The sequence below is a fragment of the Topomyia yanbarensis genome, unplaced genomic scaffold (genome assembly GCF_030247195.1).
Source record: "Topomyia yanbarensis strain Yona2022 unplaced genomic scaffold, ASM3024719v1 HiC_scaffold_4, whole genome shotgun sequence".
Taxonomy (NCBI): Eukaryota; Metazoa; Arthropoda; class Insecta; order Diptera; family Culicidae; genus Topomyia; species Topomyia yanbarensis.
This window is the reverse complement of record NW_026683602.1, coordinates 1,047,686-1,064,517: the sequence shown is the minus strand read 5'-3', so window position 1 is coordinate 1,064,517 and position 16,832 is coordinate 1,047,686. Positions and strand designations below refer to the sequence as shown.

Here is a 16,832-nt window from a genome sequence, read left to right as displayed (position 1 = left end):
AAGATCTTAATCTGTTCAAGAGAGGGGTCCTTAAAGCAGCCAACCCCGTGCTCCAACAGTTCTTCGCTTTTCAGGCCCGGTTCGGACACTACCCCATCGATTTCACAGGCCACACAAGGCACGTACGCTTTAAATTCCCGTGTAAAGCGCTCACAGCAAGCAATCGCGTTTGCCTGGCCGAGATCATTCACTAGAACACGTATCTTGTTTGCCCGAACACGTGTTATCTGAGCTACAGCCGGGTAATTAGCAGTCAGATCTCGAGAAAGTTTTAATATATTAACCGGTTTCTCTCCGGTCCGAAAATATACCACCCATGACCCAGAGGAACCTTCTGGGTACTGCTTTATACGGGGAGCAATGCGAGTATTAGGTGGATCAGGGACTTCCATGATTACATCAGATGGTATTTCGCCCTCGGCCATTTAAGCACGAGGGCAGAGCGTTATATAAACGGGAATGTGTCTTATTATTTGATTACAAGGTAGAGTAAAAGTAGGGAAAAGGAAAGAAAGCAAACGAGGAAAAAAAATAAAGCAAAACTTATCTGCAAACAACGTCGATTGTTCCGCACCAGCGAAAACAATGTACTGGATTTACTGCCGGCACCAGCAAAATAGCAGCTAACGAACGAACAAAGGATGACCTTGAATCACTGAAATTTACACACCGAACACCACTGTGAAATATAACGATCCGTTCCGTTCAAAGGTTGGGAGACGTATATGAAAATAATTTTGGTTATTAATAAACCTAAAAGTATTTATAAAGAATCAACACTTCAAAAATATAATGTGGAGATTTGGTGTCTGCAGTAAAGTTGTTGAAAATGATGTTAGAAATAACTTTGTTAAAGACACGAATACTCTATTTATTCAGGGTATCGAAATATTTGTTTTTTTTTTGCAAAATAGACCCTTAAAGTTAAGTTCTGAATTTTTTGTTTGTGATAACTCTTACATATGTTGGACCTTCTCCAGGGTTGCTTAGAACTATGAAATACACTTTTTTCTAAGATATGGGTCTCTAAAACAGCAAGAAAAAAATAGATTTAATAATATTTTTGTAAATATGCTACTATATCTCCATATGCTGCATACATAGAACTCTTATTTCTTCAATAAAGTTGTTTCCAACATCATTCTCAAAAACTTTACTGAAAACGCGAAGTCTATGAATACTGCGGAGTGTTTATGGGAGGTGCAACCAATCGAATTTTATGCCTTCCATTTGATAATAGGTTTGTGAAAATCGGTACAATTATCACCGAATAACAACTGGGACTTTCGAAATTGTCGATAGTGGACAATAATGTCCATTTTAATATTTTGAACCTTTGAGGTATTACGATTGTAACGGTTTCGTGGGTTCAAACTTCATACAACCCCTTAAAAAGACCATAAATATGGTCCGTGTCAAATATCACAACCCTGAAATCACCATAAACCACAAGAGACCGCTCAATAACCCATAAATACACTAAAACATGGTTTTCCCTAGCAAATACTCATGGGTTCAAACACCGCACAGCCCCTTGAAAAGACCATGCGTATGGTCCGTGCCAATTTTCGCAACCATTAAAACACCATAAAATGGTCTTAATAACCCATAAATATACCAACGCATGGTTTTTCTATGGAATCTACCGGACCATGACGATGGTGTTTTCGTGGGTTGAACCCATTTCAAACACCCATGGGTGTATTGTGGGATTTTTGTTTGCTCGGGCTATATGGAAAATACCTGTACTAACGTACGTACTAACCACCCTATAACTACGGAACCAGAAATCAGATCTGAATAAAATTCAATAGCAGTCAATGGGAGTGTCATATCTTTAATTTGAAATCAACTTTTGTAAAAATCGATCACAAATTGATGATTTGTGAGATTAACTTAGAGCTAGGTAAGTTCCACCGGGGGCATCAAGAACTGTCATAGACGGCCAATGTAATCATAGCTAGTTCGGTTTGTCATTAGTGATCTAGACCCGCAAATCGAATTAATTTTGCATACATTTTAATATGTATTGCATCACTTGGTCATCATGGTGGTACCAATTTGTATGGGAATTTCAACCAGTAACTCCGGAACAGAAAGCCCTATCAATAAAATTAAATCAATAGCAACCGATGGGAAAGTTGTACCTTTCATTTGAAACTAAGTTTGTGTAAATCAGTCCAGCCATCTCTGAGAAACAGAAGTGACATTATTTGCCACATACACACACATATACATGCACACAGACATTTTCCGATCTCGTCGAACTCAGTCGAATGGTTTATGAGACTCGGACCTCCAGACCTCGGTTAAAATATCGATGTTTGGGGCAATTGCATAGTCTTTCTGTATGAGAAAGGCAAAAAAGGTTTTTGAGCATTTATTTTAGACTCAAATATGCATAAGTTGAGAACGCGACCTTGTATACAAAATCTACGTCGTTCGACTCAGTACTCAAATATACACAATAAATAGCCACTTTCTTACCATTTTATTAGTCTCAATTTTCAAAAATAATTGATGATTCGGAAAATCTTCAAATGCTTCAAATCATTTTCCTTCTAGTACGCGGTCTCAGCACACTCAAGTTTTGCTGTCGAACAGTGTTATTAACGATCCATCTTACGTGCTTCTGATATTTAGAAGAAACTCCCAAGCATTTCCACTGTGCATGAACAGAATCTTAAAATTCTCTAGTCTAGTCTAGTCTCTCTCTCTAGTCTACACATACACAGTCAACACACGTAGGGATCCTGGAAAATTGCAGACGTTCGCCTACCATTTTTCTTGTCAATATTAATGTTTGGCACATATGGTATGTGACACAACCATTAAAGCGGCCCTGCCAACTGTGCAGATACGGAAGATGATTCAAAATTTAACGGTAATCAAATTATTCATTTAATGAAGAATTTAATCAACGAATCATTTTGAACCTTAAATAAGGAAGAAACGTGGACAACCGTACCGACCGTTTCAGTTTAAAGGGGGTTTGATAAATCGTTGAGAGTGACTTAGCTAAAAGGATTAATGTCACTCCTTTGGTGCTATGATCCTGGTATGGGGCAGAGTTTATTAACCCTGTCCTGGCTAATGAGCCTAGGTTATAGCGCCTTTACTCGCTCTCTGAAATAAAGAAAAGGAAAAGGTACAAGGAAATTCAACTAGAGACCTCAGGAGTCGTCGAGGATGGCCACCACGGATTAAAGCTAACTTTGACACAAATCAAAGTACAAGCTTTCAGCAAGATTTATATTACACATCTAAGGCCAAACATAATATAACGCATACATGAAAATTTGGGCCAAACTTTAAGGGCCACTAGTAACTCATACCTGAATACTTTCGGCCAAATATACGAGAAATTGATGTTTTTACTTCCACTAACGATGCAAAAGCAAGAATCCAGTGGATCAATTCCTGGTACCAGCTGCTCGATACCACCTGGCATCTAGACTCTGTCCAGAGAAAGACAAATGTTATCAACACGATTATCTTGAAACCATGTCTCTTCCCAAAAACATCGTTGCGGTGGAGGATTGCCGAAAAAGTTTTCGGCCGATCTCGAAAATTACTTTTCTAGGTTAGAAATCTGTTAAATTATCCAAGCTTTCGATACTCTTAGAAATCAACATTCATGATCATCATCATCATCATGCAGTTATATAAAATCGTAAATAAATTGAACAAACCGGTTTTAACAGACTCGATATTATAATGCTCCTACCACTTACCATTTTGTGCCTTCATTTACTAGCAATCTAATCCTCTCAAACAGAGCTTATGAAAATCACTCAAATTCAAAGAACAAAGATATTTAGAATAACAACAATTTTTAAAAACTAAAATCGGTTTCGCATGAACAGGATCTTAATATTCTGCTCGAGAAGTATTTCACAAAATTTGGAATATCAGACATGGAATTCTTTTTCCTTTAAATTCGCAATTTCATGAATATTGCTCATAAAATTAAAAGTAGACTAATGGTTTAATTGATTTAGAAACATTATTCCGAGTTCGATGGTATATTACATCTTGAACATGATCTGATTTTCATGAATTAGTTCGCAAAATCAAAACATATTTTCTCGTGAATTATTTCATAAAACTCCGACTACTATTCATGAATCCTTTCAATCGTCGTGAACTCGTTCCTAATATATTAGTCACAATTCAATATCCGTGCTCGTGAAATGGTTCACAAAATCATAGAATATTATTCATGGCTTCGTGAACTGGTTCATGATTCTTAGTACATGTAAGAAACCTTGATAGATGAAAAGCAGCAACAGGTTTCCTTGCAAGGAATGCAAGAAAATAAAAAGGTTGCGGATGAAAATGTTGAATGGAAGTCAGCCATGCGTCATACTTCAAACTTTCAAAGCCAGTGGTGTAGCCAGGAGGGATTTTAGAGGTAACTCCCCTCCCCCAAACTAAAATTAGTTGAATTGAAAAAAAAAACAAACTTGATAACTCTCCCAAATACGTAAACTTGAAACATCTTCCGAAAATGCTAAATTTAAGAATCACCCTTCTAGGAGGATTTAATCACTTGAAACAAAGCACAAGAGAAAGAAGCATTGACTATATACTTGCAAATCAAGCATTTTTTTTTATCAAATCTCCAAAACTTTAAGACTGGTTACAATCGGAGGATAGATTCTAAACGCAATGAGCTATCTGGAATCCAGATGATCTGGATGTTGCACATGCTATTGCTTCAGTACTACCGTCAGCCGGAAGTGCTATACCCGCATCGTCCCAATCGCAAACAATGTGTTCTTTCGCACGAACAGGACCACAGCAGCCGTCCCGAAGTCGACATTAATTAATTTGCACTTCAACCGGAATTGAATTCAATTACGCACTCACACACAGACATGCATTCCGTATGTTGGCGAGACGACCAGAAGCGACGACGACGTCTCAGTTCGGTTCGGTGGTTGTTGCATTCCAAAACCGATCCAACTTTATGAATGACGCACGAGTAGGCATATCAATAAGCTAAAATGCTAAAAGGAGCGCAATTTAATGCCCGCTCGCAGCCAGTAAATATTCAATAAACAGTCGCTTGATATCTAAATAATATCGCGAATTGGTTCGCGCCTGATGTGCAAATAAACAAACCGAGTGGAATCGAATAAAAATGGCGCTCCCTCACCCTGACTGATGCGAATTAAGCCAAAAAGAGCGGAAACAGCGATTATGTTAATCCGAGTGCAATTTGCATAATTTCTCGTTTTTTTTGTTTCCTTCTTCACTACAGTCTCCGGTGACTGAACTTTCTGTTGACATTTTTCCTGGTTCCTTTAAAATATTTCCAATAAATGGCAACACGGCAAGTGAATAACTGCTATCGACGGCGCAATATATGCATCCTGGTATGTCCCGCGCATTGCACACCTCAGGCCAAGCGGTTAGTACTATAAACGAAGATGTTAGTAAATTGCAATTTAACTGCCGGCCGTTAAGCACAATAACTGCAGCTGCAAAATTTTCCGTATGCACTAGGCAGTGTAGGCGGCGACGATTAGTACTGTTGCTTCTATTAACGATTTTGCTTGGTATAAATATTATCGCACCTTTGCGCGATGAAGGAATGTTTCAAGACCTTGTGTGAAGTTGGCGATGTAGATAGTGTACGTAGGACGACACCCTGTTTAGCATTAAATCAGCATTAGCTGGTTTGTGTTTATTGTTGTTGGTAAATTCCGATGTTCGGAATGACATTTGAAATCAGTGTGCTTACATTATCGAACATATCAATAATTGAATTAAATTGAGTTATGGCATTTCCAGGCATAGTGCATCTTGCATTGCCTTGTTTCGACTTCACTTGTTCTCGTCAGCTTAAAATGAACTGGTTTTCTTGAGGGGCATCACACAGGACGAGGGTTCCTTTTCATTTTTGGAGCTTGCGTCAATCCGGTGCTAGCTTAATCCTGTCACTAAGTTAGCGTCAGACACTGGTGTGACGAGGTCGAAACGCAAATTCCACGACAAATTTAGTTATAGGTTTTGTGCTCTTCACGGGCCTAGATTGTTTTAAGCAATTTTCTCTTCAATGGTGAAAAAATGTCTTTATCTAAATTTTCTCCACTAAGGAGATATAGCTAAGAGGCTTCATTCAAAAGTATGCGTTACCTCACATAGTTACCGTTCATACCAGAAATTGGAAAAATTGTAGCAAATTTTGCTAAACTATTTAAACAAAAGTCTGTTTATACAATCTTTTGTTCCTTTTTGAAAAGCTCCTATGGAATTTGTCGAAGCGCAACCAAAGCTGGCCAATGTTTGCCACCGTGAACATTTCAACGCCATAATCAATTTTCAGCTCGCTCGTTCTCACATACTGGCGTATAAATTCCTGCGTTCTCCTGCGGACGGGTGTCAACAGCAACAGGGTCCATTTGGTACGTGCTCGCTTGGCAGGGCATTGAATCGATTTTCCTGTTGAATGGGCAAATTTTTCCTTCGCTGCTCCGTTCGGGCGTGTAAAACTGACGATTTACCGGCCGTGCAATGTAAACACAATTTTTAGCTGTATGAAGGTATATCGGCGGACAAGGAAGGATTTGGTGATTATGGCAAGAGTAAACATTGTTCTTCCAATGACAAAAATTGTCAAATTTCGGGTTTTATAGCCTACTGATACCAATGCCACTAAAGTTTACATACAGAGTTTGACAATAGTCAAACAGTACAGAGTCTATTTTACAATACAACTTGGCGTCAAACAATTACAAAGTTTGAGCTTGTGCGACCACCCATGGCTGCTACTCCGTTATCGATCTGGACTAGCTGAAGTTGCACAGAGATTAAGTAGATAATTATGCTTGGGAATAGCGAAACATCTTTCAATGTGCAACTCCTGGTAATCCTAAAATATTGATCAATACCGGCACCGGCCAGGCCCGAACGTAGATCGCGGAAGGAAAGGGAAGGAATAGTTAGTCCGATACTTGCTTTTGCTAGAGGCCGTATATACTACTGCGCACTCCACAAGTATCACAGGAGAAGGATATTTTTGTTAGTAAGAGTATAGAAATTGGATCACTTCTTCTTTACCGACGCCAGAGAGGTCACTCCACTATCTGGACTAGATATCGATCCACCAAACTCATAGACCGGGGATCAACGCCTTTACTTCCCTTCCGAAGGAAGACGTGACCACAGATTTTTTCACCTCAGAAAAATCTCAACGACCTCGGTTGGAATTGAACCCAGGCAAATTGGAATGAGTGGCGGTCACGTTTACCACTCAACCACCGGCGCCGTCTCTTGGCGTCAAACGATTACAAAAGCTAAGAAAATCAGGGATAGATCAAATCAAGTCGTCAAAGTATTATTAAGGTTAGAAAGATTTGCGCTAAACCAGAATTCGCCGTCCTGGATTATAACATGGCTTTCAGGATTTACATCTGACGTCTACTCATCACCAGTATTCTAAAAAAAATTTCATGTTGTGGTTATAGCGACTTCTCCAAACCGGAAGTCGCAATCTTGGATTTGGACATATCGATTGTGATTTAGAGAATTCCGCTAAACTGGAACTCGCCATCTTGTTTTTCAAAATGGCCTCAGGCATCAATTCGTCAAGCCCGTTCCTAAAATACCCATATTCGGGTTTAAGAGAATTCTACTAAACTAGAAGTGGCCATATTTTGGTTTTCAAAATAGTGTCAGACATCGACATTTGGCGTCTACGTTCTTCGTTATTCCGATCTTTCTGTTGGCATTTCATTCGTCAGAATACCGTATTTTGTCTATTTCGCGCTTTTCTGTATCGTTTATCGTTCGCTCTCGTACTAATCAGCTAACCTCTGGTACTTGCCGTCAAACTAGTCATTTCCTCGATTAGGAAGACGCTCCAGCTGCACGTAAAACTCGTCTTTCTTATCGTCGGGTTTCTCTTCATGCGAGCAATACTCGTTGTTGATGTTGTAGTTGAAAAATCGGCCTTTGATGCTTACTACAAAGCTCCTTTCGCTGAGCGTCTACCACTTTATCAAGCGTTGGTGCATCTTACCCAGCACTATAAAACCGGTTCCCACTTCGTTTGTTGTACCTCCGCTCTGGTAAAGTATAACCGCTCGATACCCACACGATTCCTCATCTGTGTAGTCCAGCAAATCAAGGTCCCTACAATGACTTCGAAATGGTAAGTTTTCAGCTCATCGTGCAGGATTCGGTCGAAACACGGGGACTTGCAGCTCCATGTTGTAAGTTTTTTTTGTATTTCGGATTCTTCTCGTCAGTAATTAACACCAACTTACTACTGGTTATATAAGTCTAAAATAGCACCAAATTGGCGCTAGCTAGACACTAAAATCCAAAAAGTCACGTCTTGCGTGAACGCTAAACAACTGGCTGGTACCGAGTGATGTCTCGATAGAAAGCACAGAGGCCTTGTTTGCCGATGAGGAATGTGAACCGAAACCGTATTTTGGTATAAAAATAAAGCCTGGTACTATGCAAAATATCCAAATGGAAAAAAATGGATAAGACCATTTTGTGCTTAAGGACACAGCGCCTAACGTAATGTATGGTTTGGACTTATCTAACTAGCATTAAGTTGGTGTTAGTTACTGATGAGGAGAACCCGACCGCATCGTTATAAGGATGGAAGTATTCGGACGGACGATGAATATCTGAATGGAGAACAGGAAGAGGACCAAGGCAGCAAAGACGTACAAAGGCGATGCAGTGAGTGACAGAGAGGTGAAGTAAAGGACACAAGATCGGCCCGTTCAAATTAGCTAATTACCTTGAGCGGGTTATAGTAAGGATTTGCGATACCGAACCGAACGGGGGAGTTGAAAAATGAGTTCAGTTTTTGTAGTGTTTCGGATTCTCTTCATCAGTAACTAACACCAACTTAATGCTTGTTAGATAGGCCCTAACCAGTATCAAATTGGCTGCTGGTTTGGACTTATCTGCCTAGCATCAAGTTGGTGCTAATTACTGACGAGGAGAATTCGAAACAATAAAAAAACATGCCTTATGTTTGGTCCTGTGTCCTTATGCACAAAAATTTAGTCCTGTCCAACATTTTTTCCGTTTGGGAGTTTTGCAAATTATGGGATTATTTTTCTTTATTTCGTTTATTTGACACGGCTCATAGCGGTAGCTTAACGGAGCCGTGGATCTTTATGTGTTTACAATATGTAAAAAATAAAAATAAAAACAAATATTATTGTTTGTAACATCTCGTGCGCGCAACTTTATTGCGAGCGGAGACCTTTCGCGGCTCGCCTACTGCGTCATGGGGACCGTTTAATTCTCTCCTGTCCTCTGTATCAAGGTCATCATCGTTAAAAGTGCCTTGGTGCTCGCGACCAGATGTTCTTTCCTGCTTCTTGCACTTACGGGTGACCAATGTAAATTCTTATTATTTTCATCACCGATGTTACTTACAGTTGACAGTTGTCAATATAGGCTGAACAGCTGCCACAAATTTGGCAACCGTTTGTGGTTCAGGTATTGGTATTGAAAATTCTTTTTTGGGTTGGTTTTCCGTGGATTCATTGGCAATCGGTAGCGATACATTCTCCTCTGTATCTTCCGCGCAGGTTGTCCGTGGTGTGCTGTCTGATTACAATACTTGCACGTAGGAGTTTGTCCCTCATGGGTGCGTAACGTAGTTTGATGAATAGTAGCTTCGTGGATTTTAAGTTTTATAGTCAAGTGGGAGGGGATAGGTCTTTCGATCCGCATCCTCACCACAAGAACACCGTTAGGTGTACCCGGGAAGAAATTTCTCCACGTATCACGTGTAACGGATTCTACTTCTCCGTATTGCGACATGTATTTTGCGATTAGATTAGGAGGGGTACGTGGTGATAGGTCATGTAATTTTACATCTCATAGTCTTTTTCTATATACACGGGAATCTTAATTCCAACTTTATCACTTTCAGCCACGTGCTTCAAGTTGTTCTGCAAAACGAAACGTTCGGCTTGTGCTAACGTGTTGAATGATATGAGCACTACATTGCGAAGATGATGATACTGTAGATAAATAACCTCCTTGAGCTTTAGCTGCCTCTTCACCTTCAGCAGGTATTCCACTTCATGAAAACTCAATCTTATTGAACAGAATTTAAAGTCAACGACCGCTGTGTTGAGTCGGACAGAGATTTTTCGTCAACTTTACTCATGATGGCCGGAATAAATTAAAAGTTTCCTTTGTTCTCGAGACAATGCATACTAGATCGAGAGGTTGCTAGTTGTTGTTCACTTGGTTCGATTGTACGTCTGACTTGGGCAGAAGTAGAAAGTAGACTTATGGGATTATTTGTTAGATCTACAAGAAAAGCTATAAACTGGGCTAGTAAAACTCTCACCGTCCTTAGTTCTATATTATACTAGCTAATACCCATCGCGCGTTGCTGCGAAATAGGAGGAAAACACAATTTGTTCCAAAGCGCCATCTGGCGGGCAGATAATCTCCAACTAATAGCATACAAACACGCCCCATACCAAATACCTACTGTGTGCAAATTTTTACGAAAATCGATTAAGCCGTTTGGGAGTCTATAAATCATATACATACAAACATTGACTTTTATATATATAGATAGATTACCCAAATCGTCTTCCAGTGAATGTAGCCGCCATCAAACAGATTCGTGAAAGGCTCTCAGGCTGCTTCATCGAAGTATGATCTACAACTGACCAAATCTTCGCTTCCCAGCAGATCTTACAGAAGTTCCGTGAATATAATCTTTACGCATCATCTATTAATCGACTTCAAAGTCATGTACCATACAGTTAACCGAGAAAATTCGTTTGAAGATAAATGCGCCCAAAACGAAGTAAATACGGGTATGCAAAACCGATCACGACAAGGCCCGACTAGGCAGCAGTGTTGTCTACGAATTTGTCTATTTTGGCGCACTGGTTATTGCGAACAACAGACAACAGTCTTGAAATCCGGAAGTGTATTACTACTGCATCCTGTACAAAACACACAAAGTACTAGTTTAGATGTATCGTCTAACTTGGCCCTAAGTTGGTACTCGTTACTGACGAGCTGAATTCGAAACACAAAAATCGAACTTAATTTAACGTTAGGTCTAGTGTTCTTAGAACAGAAGCCGTGTGGTGTCCGGCGGGCTGAAACCTCTTTGCACTATTTCAACCAAGAATAGAACCTCTGGGAACTGCTCCCATGTCGTAAGAGGCGACTAACAACATGCTAGGAGTTCCTAGGCCGAGGTTTTGCTCCGTACCGAAGACTTAATCTGGACGGACCTTAAGGTTTTCCATATTACCCTCTTTCCAGTCTGTATTTAGTGAATCACTGACATATACCTTTTCTGATTCGTCTTTCTTGATTGTGTACCAACGTTTTAAGTTTCTTCTGGCGGTTGTATATTAGCCGTAAATGACGAAATCTAATTCTACACTAAGTAACAGAATATATTAATATACCGGCACTTCCACGCCAAGGTTTAACTTCCAAAGCTTTGGTTTAAAAACCGTTTTTAAAAAATGGAAACTTTCATGTAGGAAATTATTGAATTGGCCTAAGATGGAGCTGTCGAATTTCACAAAAAGCTTTTTATGTTGCAAGTGATCTGTAGTTGTGTTAAATTAGGTATTTTTCTATTATATTTGGAACCGTCTACCGACAAATCTACATTTACGAATACCCTTAAAAGTGACTTCTTGAGGTCTCATGAAGGCCTGACACTAGCTTTATGATACTTTTGCTTTTCTAAATAGTAATAAAAATCTCAACATTCAAGAACTTCACTTTGTCAGCAAATGTAGGGCCATCGGAAGCTAAAACTTCGTAAAATCGCACTCCTGGTCCTTTTTTCAGTGCAGTACTCTACGTCACTCGTTCAAATTTGCACCGCTCTTATGGTAGTCGGTATTTGCTAGTATTACTGTTCTCCCATCTATTCTGGTAGTCAAACGATGGGATAGCAAAATTCTTACAAGTTTCCTATCTCATGCCTCCACGCGAGTCTAAGTCTATTGATGACATTTGGTCCTTAGACCGCAGAATGAGAGGGTGCGAACAGAATGAGAGGGTGCGAACAGATCTAGTCGAGAAAACATTGCCGTAAAAATGAATAGTTGATTGGAAATTAGCCCCAATACGACTAATCTGACTAGTATCTATGAACACGGGTCAATACGTATTGAAAATTCGCCGCGTCTGTTTTTATGAACCTAATTTAAAGCTCCGTTATTGCTAACAAGCCCGTGCATCAGGTTAACAATCCTTTATATTTCCCTTCAGTGTTCGGTATTATCGCTCGTATACTTGTATTCCACAAACAATCCGATATGGAAAATAAGAAATACTTTCCTTGATTTATAACATCTCGCGCTATTTTTGCCAGTATAATATGCTGTCACTTGGTAGTTTTCAAGCCAATAAATTTATCGTAGAGAAGAAGTAGCGAGTTCTGTCTAAATACTGTTGCAATAAATAGTGATCCGGCCCATTACGCAGATAAGATTAGCTTTTCCAGGCAATACCCCCACGATCGGCTGTGTGGAGTTCAAATTGTTTTTGTTTAGGGAACATAGTATACTCTCGGTAGCCGGCTGCCCAGAGTTTAAAAATAACCAAAAACTAAACAAGATCATCTCTTTTTCGAGTGATCGTGCACTCGAAGACTAACTAAACAACTACCTAATAAAATATGCTTTACAGGTCGCATCGTTTGCTTGGAGCGAATCCTAGACCTGATATCCTTCCAAACCACCAACTCCGCGACACCTATGGAAGAGTCTGATGAATCGTCGTCCTTCCGTTAAGTAGGTGGAGCATCAACACTTCCCGTCTACCTTATCCTTTATCCTTCCCCGTGAACGATGGAGATGGGGGCGGCCGGCAATGATGGCTATCATGCTGTTGAGGTTTTAATATGGGTCGAATTGGTATGAATTCCTACTTACCACTTCCTAAGCAACTCTTATTAGATAATCAGCAGTCAAACATGATGAAGTCAGTGTGCAATCCGCCAAAATCATCGTCACAACGCAACGCAACGCAACGCAACGCAACGCAACGTTAGGTCTAGTGTTCTTAGAACAGATGAGTTCCATCCGATTTTTTTCGTTTTGGGAATGAATACTGCATAGTCCCAACAAAATAGTTTTATTTGCCATAAATAAAGATCTTAAGTATATACAACATTTTTCAAACATTGCTTTGCGTTGCATTTGATGAGATGTACGACCTACACTAAGACGCTTGAAAAGTAAAAATTCACTGCAGTGCCGTACAAATATTACAATGCAAAGTGTGCCTCCAGAATCAGGTTTTCGAATGTTTTGTTTGCAACCAAATTTTTACACCAAATCGCACAACACGTGACAGCAATGTCATGAATTGTGCGCCAAACAGCGCCCCGAATTGTGCTGCGAGGAAATACAATCGTCGCGTCTCCTTTGGAAAAGCGCGGACAACATCTAGACGAAAGCCAAAGTTGTCAATTGATGTCCAATTTTACCCGAGACACCTTTTCGAAGACACTAAACTATTAGGAAGCATATCCAGATTAGTAAAGGTTCCGATCGTCGAAGCTAGCAGTGTACGAGAGGGAAAGTACTATACACTGAAACCTCCATTTTCGAACCAAACCAGGGGTTCGTAAATGGAATTAGTTCGTAAAAAATAACCCCAACAATATGGATATTTTTGGAACGGACTTGACAAGTAGATGATGAAAATAGACAATTTGGAACCTTTTCGAAATCCAAGATGGCTACTTCAGGTTGAGCAATATTCTCGATAACCCTAGATTCAAAAAATCGACAATTGGAATCTTTTTGAAGTCCAACATGACGATTGCCGGTTGAGAAATATTCTTGATAACCAACAATATGGGTTCTGTTTGCGTTATGCACTCGTTAACCCCATTCCGAAAATACCCATATTTTATTAGTAACAATTAACTAAGAATACATAAGTATATAACTTCATGCTGTGCTGTATGAACTCAAGCTTTTCAAAAATAGTTCGTTATTTCGAATTAAGTTCGTAAAAAAGTTACGTAAATCGAATATTACTTTTAAAAAAAAGAGTTCATAAATGGAGGCTTCAGTGTATACGAATAGATGCTCATTTACCCATAGGACATTTTAAGTAAGTATTGTAGAATTTCAAGCTTGAAGTAGTATTGCAATGTGTTTTAGCCAGGTTTTTCTTGCTTCAATTTACCGATTTTTGAGTTATAATTGTTTAAAAAGGTGGTCCTTTGAAAAAAAAATTGATTTTATGTTTATCGTCTAGGGATCGATTACAATTAATTAACTCAAAAAAACTTGAATTTTGTGGGAAATTTTGAAATTTGAATTTAGTTTTATGGAAAAAATAGTTTAAACGATTTGTGCACAAAGGGCAAAACGAACAAATAATGCATTTAGTGCTTAGCGTTCAGTTCGTCAGTAACTAGCGCCCGTTAGAAGTTGAATCCAGATAATCACACAAATACCGTTAACGCTTAAAGCAACTGACTGGTCCTGAGTCATGTCGCAGGAGGCATGTACAGAAGCTCTGGATTGCTAATAAGAATGAAAAAACGAACACTCGTATTTTGGCTTAGGAATCAAACACCTGATACTATGCAAAGTTTACTCCCTAATAGGATAGAATTGAGTTAAACCAATTTTGCATAAATGGTGCCAATTTGGTGCTATTTTGGATTTATCGTCTAAGTGATCCCAAGCTGGTGCTAGTTACTGATGAGATGAATTAGATAAATTAAATCCATTGAAAGTGTCAACACCTTGGTACTAAATTTTGTTTTGAAACTCTTCCAAAGCACAACGAATAAGATTTTGCGTAAATAAAGCACACAAAATCGCCAGAAATTTGCTGAGATTCGTGTGGCTTTATTCTTCAGCGGAGAATTACAATAACGGAGCGAAACGTAACGATTGCATAGTTGCAAGCGCAAAATTGCGCAACACTTATACGATAGCAAAAAAAAACTGCTGTGTTGAGGTTGGAAACCCATCTTCAAACTCCTTGCAACAAAACGGATTCCTTGCGCATCTGTAGTGTTCCGTAAACAAATTTTGAAAATTCTGTGACTGTAGCGAGTAGAAATGTTGGGCATGCGCTTTTTGGAACCACCCTGTTTATCTGTTCCCTATTACGACTGTGTTGTAAAGAGAAATATACACACGCTGGCGCGGTGGTAGGGGTTCTGCAGAACGAAACGCGTTCACTCGTAAGAACGTAAATCTCTTTGTTACGAATCGGAGGATGTAAACAAAGGGATGCGTTTACTATCATGGATCCCACGGAGTTTTTACGCGCTTTACATGTTTGCAAGTTTGAATTCTCTCGGGACTTCAGTAGTCGAAATCTTTTTGTCTTTCTCAATAGTAATTTTTTATGGGCTTTTCGCTGTTAAGATGTTGTATTCTTCTAATCCCATAATTAATTTTTTTTCCATGCTTTAATTCCAAATTTTCCCGTTTCCAGAACTTTTACACAAAGACGTAACATACAGGAATAATTTGATTTTTTAATCCCCCTTACCATCCACCCCCATTAACACTCACCTTTCCGTCTCCCGAACGGACCGAGAAACGCCACTCCCTTCCCGATCACGTTGTCATCGATGTACTTCATAATCTTCATCGTATCCTCGGGCCGTTTGGCCGTGGCAAAGGCCGCCCGCGGTTTAATCGGCCGTAGCGGGAAGTCATCGCCACTCAGTGATAGACTTTTGGTGCGGCTCGCCTTCTTCAGACTCATCGTGACACCGCCCCGACCCTGACGCTGGTCAGTTGCTTCGTCCTCGGTGGCAGCCAACTTTGACCACTATCGGGGTGCGCGCGCGATGCAGGAAAATGCGTCTTGTTTTCTTCTCTGTTCCCGGTTACGGATCTCCCGAACAGGTTACACTTTGGCTCTTACGGTTGTAAACAAATAATGCTATTTTTTATCTTCTGACAGCTTAATTAGCCTCGTACCAGTGGTAAGCTACACTACATTCAAACACTTGCTGGTGTGGTACATAAACAACAACAGAAAAAAACACAGCAACACTTGATTCACATTGGCACCCTTTTAACACCTCAGCAGGCCAAATCGCACCTGGTAGCTTTATCTTACTCGATCACCACCATCCAGTAGTTTGAATATGCGATGGAACACACGTGACTCGCTTCTTCGCAAATTGCAAAACAAAGCCAGAAATTCACACTTGATTCGATTCGGGCCGAATCGTTCGTCGCGCTTCCTATTGTTTGCAGCTTAATTTCTACACTCACTCACTCACTATTTGCACTTGCCTTCTGCTTCGATGGCCGAGCTTGATTTTATTTCACAATACACTCTTTAGAGCAGTAGTCCAAGTACACGACGACAGTCGCTCGCTAGTAGTGGCACCGTTGTGATTTTCCACCATAGATGGTATAACGACACTAAAAATAATTTATTATGGCAAACGGCTAGCTCGAGTACTAAGTGTCACTAAATTAGTATACCAAAACAGTATAGAATTCCTTTGCTTGAAGAGGGAAAACAGAACGCGTGCTCAGCCGACGAAATGCGAAACTCGAATGTTTTGATACGAACGAATCGCGAGTGCTGTTGCTGTGGCGCTCGAAGCGATTGAAAACACGCGTTCCGCTGTTCGTGGGGAAGAGCGATTTCACGTGAGAGATTTTAGGAAACGAGAGCGTCGGTGAGTGCAGTGTTGAAGGGGCGATGGTGAGAAACAAGGTAAGTCCATAAAAGTCTTATTACACTAGTTTACAAATTTCAAAAAGTTGTGATATCCTCAACTTTTTTTTTATCATTTCCGTAGTAAAATGGCCCGCTGAAAACGAAAATGCGATTGAAAAAAT

At 39.8% G+C, this 16,832-nt stretch overlaps 1 protein-coding gene across 5 annotated transcripts in view; it reads right to left on the bottom strand.

The window, feature by feature from the left end:
- LOC131695378 (uncharacterized) overlaps positions 1-16,557 on the bottom strand; it is a 102,933-nt gene extending 86,376 nt beyond the window's left edge. For all 5 annotated transcript variants that reach the window (XM_058983845.1, XM_058983846.1, XM_058983847.1 and 2 more), the window contains exon 1: positions 15,540-16,557. In XM_058983845.1, the coding sequence (XP_058839828.1) occupies positions 15,540-15,735 (196 nt within the window). In that variant the 5' untranslated portion in view covers positions 15,736-16,557. The remainder of the gene's footprint in view (positions 1-15,539) is intronic.
- Positions 16,558-16,832: the final 275 nt, after the last annotated feature.